General features: G+C 37.3%; 1 protein-coding gene and 3 long non-coding RNA genes across 4 annotated transcripts; all 4 read left to right on the forward strand.

The window, feature by feature from the left end:
- The first annotated feature begins 881 nt into the window (after positions 1-881).
- Positions 882-1,969, forward strand: LOC122965666. The gene is made up of 3 exons (XM_044329825.1): positions 882-1,051; positions 1,211-1,543; positions 1,686-1,969. The coding sequence occupies exons 1-3, from the start codon at positions 991-993 to the stop codon at positions 1,967-1,969; spliced, it is 678 nt and encodes a 225-aa protein (XP_044185760.1). The 5' UTR covers positions 882-990.
- A 3,900-nt stretch (positions 1,970-5,869) lies between these two features.
- On the forward strand, positions 5,870-14,090 carry LOC122965577. Its single transcript, XR_006398256.1, has 3 exons — positions 5,870-6,110; positions 6,253-6,528; positions 14,049-14,090. It is a non-coding gene; the product is annotated as an uncharacterized LOC122965577 (long non-coding RNA).
- LOC122965576 lies at positions 7,449-8,128 on the forward strand. The gene is made up of 3 exons (XR_006398255.1): positions 7,449-7,535; positions 7,627-7,655; positions 7,829-8,128. It is a non-coding gene; the product is annotated as an uncharacterized LOC122965576 (long non-coding RNA).
- On the forward strand, positions 14,085-14,565 carry LOC122965570. Its single transcript, XR_006398249.1, has 3 exons — positions 14,085-14,216; positions 14,313-14,408; positions 14,506-14,565. It is a non-coding gene; the product is annotated as an uncharacterized LOC122965570 (long non-coding RNA).
- Positions 14,566-18,637: the final 4,072 nt, after the last annotated feature.

Genomic DNA, 18,637 nt, shown 5'->3' on the forward strand with positions numbered 1-18,637 from the left:
AAAATAAACATCTCGAGTGTGTTCATTTGTGAGAAGAAAAGCACAATGCGACAACTCATTTAATTTCACAACATGAACAAAACTGACACTGCATATGTAGTATTCAGTCAGGACACTCATCAGTGTGTTAACCATTTGTAGTTATTATGTTAGAAGATAAAACCTCTCTGCTGCTGTTGTACCACATTCTCACCAAGACACTTCCCCCTCAATTTCCAGGGGAAAAACAGCTGCTAGATACAATGAGGAACTAACAGGTCTCAGACCATTACAACATCATCTTATCTGTGTTCTTTCCCAGCTGTTCCAGTATCACCGTGTTGCACCATGAGTGTCAAGAGTCAGAGTCTGTTCATGTGTGCTGTCAAACATCAACATGAATTCTGTCACGAAAGAATCCTAATTGTGTTTTAAAACATACTTTAAACTACTTTATTCTTATCAGATGTTGCAGTTATGTGGTCTTCGCCAATATTGGGGCGCCACAGAAAATGTTCTTTTTTAAAGAGAAATCATTTGTCATTAAATACAAATACTGCTCCTGTGGACAGGACGGGAGAAAACAATGTTTCCATGTTTTAAAAGCATTGCATGATGAGTTCATGATATATAAAGATAAAGTACTTTGAAAGACAGCAGTGGAAAGGAAGTGGTTTTCGTGGTGAGTGGGTGGAAACATTAACCCTTAACTTCTGCAACATCTAATCCCTCATGTATTTACTCTTGGCTGATTATAATGTAAAATCTTATACAGATATATAAGATTATATAAGATGCAGATGAAGCATGAACTTGCTTGTAAAATGCAAAAATGCTCAAATTTAAAGCGCATATGCTTATAAAAAGTTGATAACTGAGAAGTGAGAAAAACAGACTGAAACCACAATAGGGAGGAGACACTTTGCTTATGATAGGAAGTAGATAGTGTACTTCTGCATTTTGAGAGTTCAGAGAGAGAGAAGAAGACAGAAAGAAAGACAGAGAAGCACGATGGTTGAACTCAGATGGATTAAAATGTCTTTATTTCTGATACTGGGGCTTCAGTTTACAGGTAAGATACAAAAATCATCATTATTACGTTATTGTACTTTATTGAATTACTTTCATTTTACTGAGACAGTCAAATATGCTGTTTGTTTTTAACATTCACACTACAGTCATATTCTTATTTCAGTTCATTTATCACATTTCTCTCTCAAATTCTCAACAGCAGTAACTGGACAAACTTCCCTCTACATCACTGTCAGAGATGGAGATGAAGTCACTTTGTCTTGTGAAAATGTGATGAATGGTCAGGATAAATGTGACAGTACTACCTGGCTCTTTGTTGGTTCGGGAAGCACAACAGCAGTAGAGCTGATTAAACTTGGGCAGATTGGTGAAAATGCCGAAGCTAAATCAGACAGACTGAGTGTTACAGCGAACTGTTCTCTGGTTATGAAGAAGGTCACAGTTGAGGATGTTGGTCGTTACACCTGCAGACAGTTCAAATCAGGACAACAACAAGGTCAAGACTCTCAGGTTTATCTGTCTGTTGTTACCAGTGAGTATTTACATCATAATGTTTTCAGCTCAAACTGTCTTGTTAGAACAATATACTGAAACATTACAATAATTATGATCACAGTGATGAAGTTAATCTGACTCTTGTTGTCTTTCTCTCACAATATCTCCATCTTCACCAGTGACTGAACATAAGAACACTGATGAGGTGACGTTAAACTGCTCTGTGTCGACATATGAACAGTGTGAACAGACAGTGAAGTGGGTGTATGAGGGTAATTATTGGGATGTGAACACTCAGCACATGAAGGAGTCACAGTCTTCTTGCTTTGCCACTGTGATGTTTACAACTTCCCCTCTTGCTGAGACATCAAAGTATTATGAGTTATTCAAGTGTAACGTGACAGATAAAAAAAATGGAAAAGTGCAGCTGTTTGCCTTCAGCCCTCAGTCTTCAGGTGAGTAAACTGCCTCATTTACTTTATCATTTTTTTGTGTGTAGATGGTTATTATGGGGTATTTTCTCAACACAGTTTGTTGGTATTTTGGGATTTCATTTGTCCAGGTGAGGATGCAAAATCCACAACATCAACACCAACAGGAATAAGTGGAAAAAGCAAATAAGTCGATCCAAACAACGTTCTTTTGTCTTCTAGTTCATCTCTCTGACTGTCTCTTTGTTCTTTTTTCATATGTTCAGGTGAGGACACTAAAAGAGCTGCAACAACAAAATCAACACCAGTAAAATCAACAAAAACAACAAAATTACCAACATCTACATCAACACCAAAACCAGGTAGTGATTTAACAACTTGTATCTCTCTTTCTCTCTTTTGATCAGGATTTTGATCAGAACTGAACTATGCAGTCAAAATGTTTTTAATATTTTCAGATTTTCCAGATTGGGCAAAGTTCATCATTGTGGCTGTGGGTTTAGCATCACTCTTAATAATTGTTTTGGTGATCATCAGATGGAAGAAAACAAAATGTGAGAACACTGACAGATGAAACTTTCATAAACAAGACATTTAGATAAACCTGGATTTTCACTGTGGAAGCTAAAGTCGATTCTTTTGTCTTTTCAGGGAAGAAAACACAGATGGATGAAAACATTGTGAGTTCACAAACTGAATTATTAAATGTTTATACAGTTATGACTTTTCAGAGAAAACCAGTGTTTGTGGTATTCTGCTTTAAAGGGGACATATCATGCACATTTCCAGGTCTATATTTATATTCTTGGGCTCTACTGGAATATCTTTGCATGATTCACAGATCAAAAAACTCCTTATTTATCTTCTACTGGTCCTTTATGCAGCCCCTCAGTTCAGCCTGTCTGAAACAGGCTGTTTTAGCCCCTGTCACTTTAAGCCCCGCCTCCTGATGAGCCCACTCTGTTCTGATTGGTCAGCTGCCAGAAGCCTCCTTCGGCTCTGGAGTCTACCTAAAAGACAGGAGTGGTCAGATTTCACTTCTTTGTCTAATTCCTTACTCAAAATATCAACATCTCAAATACATCCATACATTTTCAAGATGAAAAGTTTTGAAACTTTAACCATGTTTAACATAGACATTGAACATTATAACAGTATATAGATGAAAGAAAATCACAAAGCATGTTATGTCCTCTTTAAGTATCCATTACTGTCAATAGAAAACTATAACTAGACTGTTATTTGTCCAGGGACTGAGCTTAAACCCTGCAGTGACTCCAGAAACCAGTCAGGACACGGTGAGATTACACACTACACCCAGTATAAAATTACACTTGATTTTGTACATATTTGTTCTTTAAAATGTGACACAGTGACCTTTGAGCCTAATTTTCCTCTGAGAGAGAGAATAAAATAAGATTAGAAGAGTGAGTCAGTATAAATCCACATGTTACTGAGCAGCCATCATGTTGTCTTCACTGTGTAGGCTGATCCTGAAGATGGTGTTTCCTATGCCTCCATCAGCTACACCAAGAAGACCAACAGTAAAGCCCGGGTAAGCTGAGTGTTTGGTTACACTGGTGTAAAGGAAGGGAAAAGTTTCATCAGATAGGAGAAAAAAAGAAAAAATTTATTTCATTTCAGTTCTTAAATAAAAGCAAAACGATGACTTTCAGATCTCTCAGCTCCTGTCGAGTTATGTTGTTATGTTTTTTCATGTCATTATGTGTAATTTATGTGTGTTGCTGTTTCCCTTTTGTTTCCCAGGTTGGTGGTGATGGTGATGATGAAGGTGATGCAGTGACCTACAGCACTGTGAAAGCTTCCTCCTCTTCTGCTGGAGCCTCCACTGATCCCAGTAACCTCTACGCTACCATCAACAAACCCAACAAATAGCCTAACAGACCACAGTGTTCATATCATTACATTTAATGTATAACTGATTAGTTAAAGCTTTCTGATGAGAAAATCAGTTTTTATTCCCAGAATCTCAGCCAATTAGCCTTTACTTCATAATAGAGACTGTATCTCTGTGGGGACTTTGTCTATACTGTCTAAACCTCATAGAGATTTTATCCTAATAATCAGTTTTTTACATTGTGCAGAACAGACTCTGCTTGACACATGAAACAGAGACAAAAAAAACATTTTAGTTTTTTCAGTATTATAATGATTCAGTGTTTGATATGATTTTCAACAATTTTTTTCTCATCTATGTTGTATTTCTGTAAATAGCTTTCTGTCCAGAAAGGCATGTAGTGAGTTAAGATATCCTTAATGAACTCACTATCAGACGCTTTATTGAGTTTGGTGATAGTTGTGTTAATGTTGAGTGAAAGTTAAAATTGTAGTTTTCATTGTTATTTTATTTCTTATCATTTTTGGACTGAACTGAATTCTCTAAGCATGTATTTGGTAAATTTTGAGTGTAATAATTTAAACATGTGTGTCTCTGTTCAGTTTGCTTTGTTGAGGTACAAAAGTGTCAGAGGTGTGATGTGATCAACATCTTTTACTTGGACTGAATTAATGGTGTCGCCTTTGAGACTCATATATTAAAGAGCTTAATGAGTGGAAACTGTGAGAAATTAACAGAAGTTGTAAATCTATTGTTGACTTTTAGAGTTTTAAATAAATTTCAAAATGTTTCATGATCCTTTCAGACTTTTTCATAAACTAACATTTGTGTTTGGTGTATTTTTTAGAGAGAAATATTAAAACAAATACACATTCTTCTTATTGCTGTGTGTAAGGCAGACGCCACTGAGCATATGCAAGAACTTGATTCTTGATTACAGAGCTTCACTAGCTTGTTGTGCTACACAACAAGCTAGAGACAAGGTCTAAGTAACCACTAATTAGGTTATTAGTGATGACTGAGTCACTCACACACTTGTGGAACAAGCACATTCTCACCAAAACACTTCCTGTTCAGTTCTCAGAAACTGACCTCAAATATACAATGAGGAACTAACAGGTCTCAGACCACTAAAACATCATCTTATCTGTGTTCTTTCCCAGCTGCTGCAGTATCACCATGCTACTTTATGCTTATCAGATGTTGCAGTTATTTGGTCTGTATCTTTTTTAATATGTTCAATATTAGGGCGCCACAGAAAATGTCCTATTTAAAGGGAAATCATTTGTCCTTACATGTAAATACTGCCTTACATTACATGATGAGGTCATGATTATAAACATAAAGTACTTTGAAATACAGCAGTGGAAATAAAGTGTGTTGTGGTTTTAGTTGTGAGTGGTTGGAAACATTCACCCTTAACTTCTATACTATCTAATCCCTTATATATTTACTCTTGGCTGATTATAATATAAAATTTTATGTAGATATATAAGATTATATAAGATACTGCAGATGTGAGCGCCAGCCTACTCGAAAAATGCAAAAATGTTAAAATTCAAAGAGAAGAGAAGCTAATATGCTCTGCCTACAAGGAGCTGGGTATTTACAAGTGAGGAAGAACAGACTGAAGCCACAATGGGGAAGAGACACTTTACTCATGACAGGAAGTAGACAGTGTATTTCTCTTTATGAACCACTAATAAGGACATTTTGAGAGCTAAGAGCGAGAGAAGAAGACAGAGAAAGACAGAGAAGCACGATGGTTGAACTCAGATGGATTAAAATGTCTTTATTTCTGATACTGGGGCTTCAGTTTACAGGTAAGATACAAAAATCTGCATTATTACCTCATTGTACTTTATTGAATAACTTTCATTTTACCGAGACAGTCCAATATGCTGTTTGCTTTTAACATTCACACTACAGTCATATTCTTATTTCAGTTCATTTATCACATTTCTCTCTCAAATTCTCAACAGCAGTAACTGCACGAACTTCCCTCTACATCACTGTCAGAAATGGAGATGAAGTCACTTTGTCTTGTGAAAATGTGATGACTGATCAGGATAAATGTGACAGTACTTCCTGGCTCTTTGCTGGTTCAAGAAGCACAGTAGTAGTAGCGCTGATTAACCTTGGGCAGATTAGTAAAAGAGCCAAAGCTAAATCAGACAGACTGAGTGTTACAGCGAACTGTTCTCTGGTTATAAAGAAGGTCACAGTTGAGGATGTTGGTCGTTACACCTGCAGACAGTTCAAATCAGGACAACAACAAGGTCAAGACTCTCAGGTTTATCTGTCTGTTGTTACCAGTGAGTATTTACATCATAATGTTTTCAGCTCAAACTGTCTTGTTAGAACAATATACTGAAACATTACAATAATTATGATCACAGTGATGAAGTTAATCTGACTCTTGTTGTCTTTCTCTCACAATATCTCCATCTTCACCAGTGACTGAATATAAGAACAATGATAAGGTGACGTTAAACTGCTCTGTGTCGACATATGGACGGTGTATACAGACAGTGAAGTGGGTGTATGAGGGTAATGATTGGGATGTGAACACTCAGCACATGAAGGAGTCACAGTGTTCTTGCTTTGCCACTGTGACGTTTACAACTTCCCATCTTGCTGAGACGTCAAAGTATTATGAGTTATTCAAGTGTAACGTGACAGATAAAAACACTGGAAAAGTGCATCTGTTTGCCTTCAGCCCTCAGTCTTCAGGTGAGAAATCTGCCTCATTTAGTTTCTAATTTTTTGTGTGTAGATGTTTATTATGGGGTATTTTTTCATTTAAGTTTATTGGGTTTTTCAGATTTATTTGTACAGGTGAGGATGCAAGAACCAAAACAAAATATCAACATCAATACAAATGAATGAAAAAAGCAAATAAGTCGAGCCAAACGCAACAGCATCTGCATGAAAATACAACTGACAAACAACGTTCTTTTGTTCCAGTTCATCTCTCTGTCTGTTGTTCCTTTTTCATTTGTCCAGGTGAGGACATTAAAAGAGCTGCAACAACAAAACCAACAGCAGCAACCAAGGAAAAAAGCACAAAGACAACAGCGACCTTTCGCGATTTTCACGAGTGTCACGAGATTTACCAGTTTCACCACAGTAGGTTCTTCTACATGCTTGGAAGGGGAGGGTTAGGGAAGTGATATTAAGATAGCTGCAATCTGCAACCTCACCACTAGATGCCACTAAATCCTAGCTTTAACAACTCTTAGGCTAAAGTATGAATGTCAGACTGAGTCTTGGCTGTGGGTGGAGATATTCTCTTATTCACTTAATCTCAGTCAGTGTGTTCACACACACGTCTGAGTCTCAAACCTTGTTGTTGATCACTGTTCTCTCTCTTTCTGTCTCTCAGCCTTTGATATTTAAAGTACAAAACAGATAAAAGAGAAATATGTCTAAATGTGTACATATATGAGGGGGCGGGGGGTATGGATATTTTTTGGCCTGCCAGGCCTGTACTATTATAAGAGAAACACTGTTTTGTAATGAAGCAGTGATAAATGCAACATTTTTCAGGTTATAAAAAGCACACATGCTGTATAAACTGTATTTCTCTCATCTTTTAACTACAGGAGTCTAAACAGTGAAAAATATTTTTAATGTTTTAATTCTCTTTACAGTTAAGTTGCAGCTCATCATCGTGTCTGTGGGTTTAACTGCACTCATAATAATCGTTGTGTCAGTCAACATATGGACTAGAACTAAAGGTGAGAACATTCACAGAACGTTTATGAACAAGAAGTTTTGATGAACTCAGATTTTTACTGATGAAGCTAAACTCTTTTTTTGTGTTTCCAGTGAAAAAATCACAGATGGATGACAATGCTGTGAGTTTAAAAACTGAATATTCAAATGTTTATGTTTGTGGTAGTTCACTATTTACTGTGATTCTATAAAGACAATAAGAATAACCAGTGTTGACTGTATTAGTCTGAAACAAAGGTTGTTTATTTGTTCTACTTAATCTCAGAATCTCAGGTGTGTTGTGTTTTTTTCACAGGTGCATAATGATGAAGATGAAGATGAAGGTACGGTGAACTATGAAAACGATGGAGAACCTTCTGCTACTGTCAGACTCCACTGATCAACAACTTTCACACCAACATCAACTCACCAGAGTCCACCGCAGTTAAATAACATTTCATCAGATTTTATATGAGAAGTTAAAGCCTTTGTTTGTGTTTTGGTGGGTTTAGGTGGCTGATTCTTTTTTTAACTGCAGCACTGTTTTGTCAAACTTTTCACCCTCTTTAAGAAGTTAAGCCAAATTTTTTAATTTTATTTTTTACACTGTAACTTTGTCTCAGTTTTATAATTATTTGTACAGAAAAACAAATAAGTAACTTTCATTTTGGATTGTTTTTAACATGTTTGTTTTAAATTATGTAGAATAGACTTAACTGAGCTGGGAGCTCTAATAGAGTCAGTAACTGTCTTCTTTTTATTATAACTGATATTATATTACTAGCCAGTATTTCTCTGTGTTTCCTTGCTGAGCTGCAGTGGACGGATAATAAAACAAATAATAAAAAGACTTTAGGAGATTCCCACTTGATTTGATTAACTCTGAGTGCTGAAGCCTCATATTAACTTAAACTTTGGAATATATTTTTGTACAGAATGAGGATTTTGTTCCTCATCTCTGACACTGGAAGCATGTTAGAAAGGGATCTTTGATTACAACGAGCAAAACCTGTTTCAATGTTCATATGGGCACCTGAATAATGTGAACCTGTCCTTTAAACTGCCACACCTCAAAACTGTACATCGCTGTCGTATTAATTTGATGTTTCTGGCAATAAAAATCTGTTTCTAAACTTGAGGAATTTGTGAAGTCAAATGGTTTGATAATCTTAATGATGATTTTGTGTGATTTTGAACTTTAAGTGACTGAGATGCAAACACAAGAAGACACCAACAAATTCACTTTTAGTTACACACTCATTTATTACTAATACTACAGTTATGTAAGGAATAAAACACTTTAACACACACCTACAAGTTGATTATCCCGCTTATACCATGATCATTTGCCTGCAATATAAAATAAAAGTATTTGCAAATTTTTGGTGAAAGTTTTGAATTCAAAATCAAAATATTATGAAGCAGGAGTGTACCGTTGTCATGATGACTTGCCACACTGTACTCACCACCAGCCTGAACTGAGACATAAAATTCATGTAAGGTGTCATTAAGCATAACGGCAGAGTTTGTCTCCAAATCAGTGTTGTTTTGTTTTTGGTAGAGAAAGTCTCTCAGTATGTTAACTGCCCATTTTGTTGCCTTTTTTGTATTAATCTCATCCTTCTCCTCCATCATTTTAAGCTCTTCAGGTGTCAGATCCTTGTGCTGTTTTACACTTGGTTTCTTTCTTTTCTTCTTCATCTCTTTTTCCTCTGCTGCGTCTCATTCTTCATCAAAACTTCATGACGAGTAAGCTTTGACAGCTGTGCTCCTTAATGTTGCTATGGTTACAGGTTGGGTAGGAGATGAATTTAGAACGGTGATTAAACTTGAGCCAAACTACTTTTAACGCACAGCTGCCAGCCAATCAGAAGACAGTATTCACCCAGACCATGGTCTCCTAAAGTCTCATATAAGACTTCACCTAGAATGTTAATATTTGAGGGATATCAACATTCACAGGTGAACAAAGAAGGGTTGAATTCGGGCTCTGACTCCCTCAATCAGCCACTTTTCACAATATTTTAAACACAATAACGACAAAAGAACTTCTCTTTAAAGATATAACAGTATTTATTAAACTTTGCAAAATTAACAGAGTTAACAAATGCTTCATTCAATAAACAACTATTCTAAAATCTAATTCTACCAAAGCAAACACAAACAGCTATGTACAGGGTTGAACACATGCAGGTGAATGCATGTGTGTGTATGTGTGTGTGTGACAAGATGGTGACGTCATCTGGTGTAATGACATTGAGGGTTTGGGATGTGGATGTGACTATGGAAAGAGGTCACGTCACGTGAGAACCAAATGGCGGAAGGACGGCGGTGACTTGGTTAGATAATAGCAAGATGGCGCCGCCTGGTGGTCGGCTTCTTGCACTCACCCAATTCCTTATTAAACACACGTGTCTGATGGTGGATAAGGACAGAGAGAGCAGTGCTTTATCCGACGTTATCTGACCATCACATGTGTAAGAAGATGTGTATGTATACGTGCGTGTGTGCGGGTTAGTCGCAAGAGAGGGAAGAAAGAGGAGGGAAGCGACCTTGAGAGGGAGGGAAGCAGTTCCCTTGTCGACAAGAGCATGTGTAAGGACGGCAGTCTGTTACGCACGTTGTCTGGTTTCTGATCGACAAAGAAACTTACTTTCTCACTCACGGTGGCACAAACACAGCAGTATCCCCGAGCAGGACAAACACAAAACAGTTTAGCATGGTGAACACAACTAAACAGGCAGCAAACTTCAAAATACTCCTCGGCGTATAGCAGGACAAATGGACTCGGCGGTCCATCAATGTACACAACAAAACAATAGCAATAAAGCTTAAAAAGCTAAAAGCTAATAACAGCAACTAAGCTGAAACTAACACACTATAACACTGCCTCTGCCCAGACATAAGCCTCTTACTTGGTCGCCTCAGAAAGCGAGCAGGGTGCGTGTGTTAAATCCGCCTTCGGTCCGGCTCGGTTCCTCGGCTCGGATGCTGACGGTGCCATCCTCGCTCTCGGCGGGTTTCACAGTAAGCTGATTCTCAGCTGTGTGGCGGAGAAAACAGCAGAGTCGACACAGTTGAAGAAGAGCGAGGCAGAGAAGTTGTCCGCATCTTTGTGAAGAAAATCTGTTTTTTCTTCTGCAGGTGGTGAGAGAGCTGGTTGCAGCAGCGGTCTCTCTTGGATCCAGAAATGGTGTTCGGGTGAACACGAGTGAAGTCTCGTCTCGTCCGGCAAGGGGAGAGTCTTCAGTGGGGGAAAAACATGTGCGAGGGGTACCTTCTTTTTATTGAAGCTGGCTCATGGAGGGACAAAGTATATGGAGTCCGAAATGGACTCTCATTGTTCTCAACAGGGCGCCCTTTACAATAGATCTGTGTTGGGCCTCAAACATGGGGTCACACCAAGAATGCAAGCCGTCCTTTCTTAGTGTGACCCCATAGTTGAGGCCCAACACAGATCTATTGTGTAGTTGGTATGACAGACCTGATAGATGGATGAGATGACTGTTACCTGAGAAACAGTGAGTCAAATCGACAGTACAACAGCTTAGTTCTGAATTACCAATCAAGTTACCAACTATGAAGCACCAGGGTTTAAACAAGTTAATGGAGATTTTGGGGAAATACTTACTTGCTCTCTGAGATGTTGAGTCTCTTGAAATTCGGAAACCAAGAATGAGACACTTTTGCAAATTTTAGTTGAACTCAAATTTTTTTCACAATAACTATAAACATGAAAGCCATATTCATATTTCAGTGTGTTTTTCATGTTTCTATCTCATCTTCCGTCATTGTCAGAGATGGGGATGAAGCCACTTTGCCTTGTGAAAATGTGATAGTCAATCAGGATAAATGTGACAAGACGTCTCATATACACGTCGCTTTGGATAAAAGCGTCTGCTAAATGAAAAATGTAAATGTAAATGTAACACTAACTGGATCTTCAGCGGTTCAGGAAACACAGTGGATCTGGTGGAACGTGGACAGATTCATGAAAATACCAAAGTTAAATCAGACAGACTGAGTTTTACAGCCAACTGTTCTCTGGTTATAAAGAAGGTCACACCTGTGGATGTTGGTGTTTATTACTGTGAGCAGCACTAATCAGGACGAGTCACCCATGTTGTTCTGTCTACTATTAACAGTGAGTATTTATATCATAATATGTTCAACTCAAACTGTCTTGTTAGAACAATATACTGAAACATTACAATGATTGATGAAGCAATTTTGTCTTTATGTTCTTCACCAGTGAATAAATATGAAGACGGTGACCATGTGACGCTGTTCTGCTCTGTGTCGACACATAATGAAGTGGCTGTATGAGGGTAAAGATGTGGATGAAGATCACAAAGACAATAATACATCACAGTATAACTGCTCAGTTACTGTGACATTTCCTACTTCTCATCTCAACCTGAAGTCAACATCTCATGAGATATTTCAGTGTAAAGTGAGAGATGGTTACACTAACAAAGAACATCTGCTTACTTTCAGCCCTCCGTCCTCAGGTGAGAATATGAATGATCACAAACTACAGTTGTTTATTTTACAGACTTTAGGTGTTGATAAACTTAATTGCCATGTTCTAATAGTTTGATTACAATGTGAGCTAAAGCTGCAGGAAAATTTTTATTGCTTTATTTACATTACAATTGCTTTATACTGAATTTGTGTGCAGTTCAGCATTAATGAATAAGAAGAGGTGCAAAAGAAGGTCTGAATACATGCAGTAATTGGATGAATGGGATGAAGTGGGAGGTAGAACAGAGGAGATTCTGCACCAAAGAGAAAGACGCAAATGATCCTAACTCTCACTGTTGAACTCCAGTACATTTCTAATTGTGTGGTTAATCAATATTAGGGAGAAAAATAACAGGAAATGTCATTTTTTAAAGGCCTTAAAATGGAAAGACTGCTCCTGTGCACAGGATGTGAGAGAACAATGTTCTCACACTTCAAAAGCGTTAAATAATGAGGTCATGATGAAATGTGAAGTTCGAAATGCAGCAGTGGAAAGGAAGTGGTTTTGGTGGTGAGTGGGTGGAGACATTCACCTTTAACTCCTTCAATATCGACTCATTTATGTATTTAATAAGATATTTTATTGATTTATAAGATTATATAAGATATTGCTTGTAAAAAATGACAACAACAACTCAAATTTAAAGAGGAGGGAAGCTAATGTGCTCCACCTACAAAAAGTTGCTAACTTACAAGTGAGAAAAATAGACTGACGCAACAATGAGGAGGAGACACTTTACTAATGATAGGAAGTAGACAGAGCGAGAGAAGAAGACAGAGAGAAAGACAGAGAAGCACGATGGTTGAACTCAGATGGATTACAATGTTTTTATTTCTGATACTGGGGCTTCAGTTTTCAGGTAAGATACAAAAATCTGCATTATTACCTTATTGTACTTTATTAAATATCCTTCATTTTACTGAGACAGTCAAATATACTGTTTGTTTTTAACATTCACACTACAGTCATATTCTTATTTCAGTTCATTTATCACATTTCTCTCTCAAATTCTCAACAGCAGTAACTGGACAAACTTCCCTCGACGTCACTGTCAGAGATGGAGATGAAGTCACTTTGTCTTGTGAAAATGTGACGACTGATCAGGATAAATGTGACAGTACTTCCTGGATCTTCAGTGGTTCAGGAAGCACAGCAGCAGTAGCGCTGATTGAACTTGGGCAGATTGGTGAAAATGTCAAAGCTAAATCAGACAGACTGAGTGTTACAGTGAACTGTTCTCTGGTTATAAAGAAGGTCACAGTTGAGGATGTTGGTCTTTACAGCTGCAGACAGTTCAAATCAGGACAACAACAAGGTCAAGACTCTCAGGTTGATCTGTCTGTTGTTACCAGTGAGTATTTACATCATAATGTTTTCAGCTCAAACTGTCTTGTTAGAACAATATACTGAAACATTACAATAATTATGATTACAGTGATGAAGTTAATCTGACTCTTGTTGTCTTTCTCTCACAATATCTCCATCTTCACCAGTGACTGAATATAAGGACACTGATAAGGTGACGTTAAACTGCTCTGTGTCGACATATGGACAGTGTGAACAGACAGTGAAGTGGGTGTATGAGGGTAATTATTGGGATGTGAACACTCAGCACATGAAGCAGTCACAGTCTTCTTGCTTTGCCACTGTGACGTTTACAACTTCCCATCTTGCTGAGACGTCAAAGTATTCTGAGTTATTCAAGTGTAATGTGACAGATAAAAACACTGATAAAGTGCAGCTGTTTACCTTCAGCCCTCAGTCTTCAGGTGAGTAAACTGCCTCATTTACTTTATCATTTTTTATGTGTAGATGGTTATTATGGGGTATTTTCTCAACACAGTTTGTTGGTATTTTGGGATTTCATTTGTCCAGGTGAGGATGCAAAATCCACAACATCAACACCAACATGAACAAGTGGAAAAAGTGAATAATTCGAGCCAAACAACGTTCTTTTGTCTTCCAGTTCATCTCTCTGACTGTCTCTTTGTTCTTTTTTTCATATGTTCAGGTGAGGACACTAAAAGAGCTGCAACAACAAAATCAACACCAGTAAAATCAACAAAAACAACAAAATTACCAACAACTACATCAACAACAGCAACAATGGGAAAAAGCACAAAGACAACGATGAACCAAACAGCTCCTACAACCATTGATACTCCAACAAAACAACAAGGTAGAGATTTAACAACTTGTATCTCTCTTTCTTTCTTTTGATCAGGATTTTGATCAGAACTGAACTATGCAGTCAAAATGGTTTTAATATTTTCAGATTTTCCAGATTGGGCAAAGTTCATCATTGTGGCTGTGGGTTTAGCATCACTCTTAATAATTGTTTTGGTGATCATCAGATGGAAGAAAACTAAAGGTTAAAACACTGACAGATGAAACTTTCATAAACAAGATATTTTGATGAACCTGGATTTTCACTGTGGAAACTAAAGTCGATTCTTTTGTCTTTTCAGGGAAGAAAACACAGATGGATGAAAACATTGTGAGTTCACAAACTGAATTATTAAATGTTTATACAGTTATGACTTTTCAGAGAAAACCAGTGTCTGTGGTATTCTGCTTTAAAGGGGACATATCATGCACATTTCCAGGTCTATATTTTTATTCTGGGGCTCTACTGGAATATCTTTGCATGATTCAGAATTCAAAACTATTCTGCATTAAATTGTCTAAAAACAACTAGACCTATGTTATATATTTTGTTGAGTTGTGTAATTACATTATCCCAAATTTTTCTAACAATTTTCAAACCCAGAGAAATCAGTCATTTTAATCAAGGTAATGGTTCATTTCATTTGGTGGCCTGTCAATGGTGTCATACCCCTCTACCTAAGAGTACACGCACACAAGATAATACCTTGGCGTTGTGGTTGCCTGCCAGAAACTGTCATGAATGGACTTTTTTTCAGTTTTAAGCTACATTTTTATGATAAACTTTTTAGATCTCGGTCATTTTTAACTATATCTTTTAACCAGATGAAGAATTTTTACTCATTGGACATTTGGATCTTAAGTTATCTGCTCAAGCTGAGCAAATGTTCGCAGCAGTTCGGCTAGCAGCCCCTCCCGGACGTCCTCTTTCCAAACAGAGTATGAAAAACACCAATTTTTGACATGAAACTGCTTTTCTCACTGTTTTTATGGATTTATTCCCTATGTATGTTTGTTTCGGAGAGGGAAAGACGTGTTATCAGAGAAACTATCAGAGAAACAAGCTGAGCAAACATTAACAGCAGCTCGGCTAGCGGTCTCTACCAGACACACTGTGTCCACCGTACAGCATCAGAGAAACATTGGTTTTTAACGTGAAACTGCTTTATTCAGTGTTTTTACCATTTTTAATCACTGGATCTGTTTGTTTTGGAGAGGAGGAGACCTCTGCTTCCAGAAGCTTCCTCAGGCTCCAGAGAATACATAAACAAACAATAGTGGTCAGATTTCACTTCTTTTTCTTGTTCTTTACTTAAAACTTCTCAAATACATCTGTACATGTTAGAGCCAAAATCTGATCCAAAATATTCAAAAGTCTTACAGAACAGACGGCTGTTTGTGGGCATGTGCCAATGATCTGATGTCAGTTTGATGAGGAAGTAGAGGTAACTTTGCAAATGGAGCGTTCATGACAGGCTGAAGCCCTGACTTTTGACTGTCAGGGAGCATTTTTACATACATTCACCTTCAAGTCAACTTTGATTATGTTTAACATAGACATCTGACATAATAACAGTATATATAAGACAGGAAATCACAAAAAAGCATGTTATGCCTCCTTTAAGTATCTATTGCTGTCAATAGAAAACTGTAACTAGACTGTTATTTGTCCAGGGACCGAACTTAAACCCTGCAGTTACTCCAGGAACCAGTCAGCACACGGTGAGATTACACACTACACCCAGTATAAAATTACACTTGATTTTGTACATATTTGTTCTTTAAATGTGTGACATGGTGACTTTTTAGAGATTAGAAGAGTGAGTCAGTATAAATCCACATGTTACTGAGCAGCCATCATGTTGTCTTCACTGTGTAGGCTGATCCTGAAGATGGTGTTCCCTACGCCTCCATCAGCTTCACCGGGAAGACCAACAGTAAAGCCCGGGTAAGCTGAGTGTTTGGATACACTGGTGTTGTTGCTGAATGAAGGAAAATGTTATTGAAAATAATATTTCAGTTATTAAATAAAAGCAAAATGATGACTTTCAGATCTCTCAGCTCCTGTTGAGTTATGTTGTTATGCTTTTTCATGTCATTATGTGTAATTTATGTGTGTTGCTGTTTCCCTTTTGTTTCCCAGGTTTGTGGTGATGGTGATGATGAAGATGATGCAGTGACCTACAGTACTGTAAAATTTTCCTCCTCTTCTACTGGAGCCTCCACTGATCCCAGCGACCTCTACGCTACTGTCAACAAACTCAACAAATAAGAGATCACAGTGTTCATATCATTACATTTAATTTATAACTGATTAGTTAAAGCTTTCTGATGAGAAAATAAACAGTTTTTATTCCCAGAATCTCAGACAATTACCCTTTACTTCATAATAGAGACTGTATCCCTGTGGGGAATTTGTCTATACTGTCCAAACCTCATAGAGATTTTATCCTAATAATCAGTTTTTTACAGTGTGCAGAACAGACTCTGCTTGACACATGAAGGGAAAGACATAATAAGCACTTTTTTCAGTATTATAATGATTCACTGTTGGATATCATTTTTAACAATGTTTCTTCTCTTCTATGACTATTGTTATGATGCAGTACTCTTATTACTGTAAAAAGCTTTTTGTCCAGAAAGGAATGTAGTAAGTTAAGACATCCTTAATCAACTCGCCATCAGGCTCTTTGTTGAGCTCAGGGATGGTTGTTCTAGTCTTAAGTGAAAGTTAAAATCTTAGTTTTCACTACTATTTTATTTCTTCTTATAATTTTTTTTCTCTTTAAGCATGTATCTGTTATTTTTTAGAGTGTAATAATAAGTGTTTTGCTTTGTTATGGTACAAAAGTGTCCAAAGGCAAACTGAGCAGAGGTGGGATGTGATCGTGTGTCCCCACTTGGTGTCATCCTTGAGAGTCATATATTAAACAGCTGAATGTGGAAAGTGGAAACTGTAAGAAATCCAAAGAGGTTGTAGATGCTTTGTACAGTTTCACAGCTTAAAATATATTTTTTTTATATGTTTCATGCTTCTTTCAGATTTTCTTAGAAATTAATATTCATGTTTGGTGCATTATTTTTGAGAGAGAGATTAAAGCAAATACATCACACAATCTTCTTGCTTCTTCTTCGTGTCAGAGAAGTGGTCTGACCACACACCAGCAGCTGAATCACAGCTTCCTCTTCTGCTGCCGTATTTTTAGAACATCTTGGTAACATTTCACTTTATGGGTCCTGTGGTTTCCTAATCATTTTTTTTTTAATTGTTAAATTGCTTCTCATCGTTCTAAAGTAACCATCTTTACATCAGTGCAACTTGTCTGTCTGTGAAGCTATAAATTACAACCGTACCGTATTATTCAACAAATATGATGAAATGTGAAAATGTAAATATTACCAAATTACATTTCCAGAAAACCCATTAGGGAAGTCACTATGAGGAAGTGGCACATTTCTCTTCAACACGCACACGTTCAGATATCCTGACAGTTAATAACTGAGAAGGAGCAGAAAAAGCAGACAGAGAGGCACGATGGCTGAATTCAGATGGATTAAAATATCTTTATTTCTCATACTGGAGCTTCAGGTTACAAGTAAGGATACATAGAACATACCAGTAACATTTTATTTGATTTAAAAGGCAACAGCTGCTTGTTTTTCACTTGATGGATTTAGTAGACTCCTACAACCTGCAAACTTCTGTTGAATCTAAAATTTTCTTCATGCTATCTCTCAGCATAAAAGCCATGTTTATAATTTGGGTTATTATTCATGTTTCTGTCATTTCTTATCACAGCAGTGGCTGGACGATTTTTCTCCTTCATCGTCAGAGACGGAGATGAAGCCACTTTGCCTTGTGAAAATGTGACAGCCAATCAGGATACATGTGACAATATTAACTGGATCTTCAGCGGTTCGGGAAGTGTAGTGGATCTGGTCAAACGTGGACAGATTCATGAAGATACCAAAGTTAAACCAGACAGACTGAGTGTTACAGCGGACTGTTCTCTGGTTATGAAGAAGACCACACCTGTGGATGTTGGTGTTTATTACTGTGAACAGCACAAATCAGAACAACACGCCCAGGTTCTTCTGTCTGTTATTAACAGTGAGTATTTACACCATTAAGTTTTCAGCTCAAACTGTCTGTTAGAACAATATACTGAAACATTACAATAGTTGGTGAAGCAATTTTTGTCTTTACATTCTTCACCAGTGATTAAACATGAAGACGGTGAGCAGGTGACGCTGTCCTGCTCTGTGTGGACACATGGTCCTTGTAGACACACAGTGAAGTGGCTGTATGAAAGTCATGATGTGGATGAAGATCACAAAGACAATAATACATCACGGTATAACTGCTCAACTACTGTGACATTTCCTACTTCTCATCTCAACCTCAAGTCAACATCTCATGAGATATTTCAGTGT

The sequence above is a fragment of the Thunnus albacares genome, chromosome 16, assembly GCF_914725855.1.
Source record: "Thunnus albacares chromosome 16, fThuAlb1.1, whole genome shotgun sequence".
NCBI lineage: Eukaryota > Metazoa > Chordata > Actinopteri > Scombriformes > Scombridae > Thunnus > Thunnus albacares.

Coding starts and splice junctions, on each gene's coding strand:
- LOC122965666 (XM_044329825.1), top strand. CDS start 991: ATGGTTGAACTCAGATGGATTAAAATGTCTTTATTTCTGATACTGGGG. Junction 1,052..1,210: donor ACTGGGGCTTCAGTTTACAG/GTAAGATACAAA, acceptor AATTCTCAACAG/CAGTAACTGGACAAACTTCC. Junction 1,544..1,685: donor TTATCTGTCTGTTGTTACCA/GTGAGTATTTAC, acceptor CATCTTCACCAG/TGACTGAACATAAGAACACT.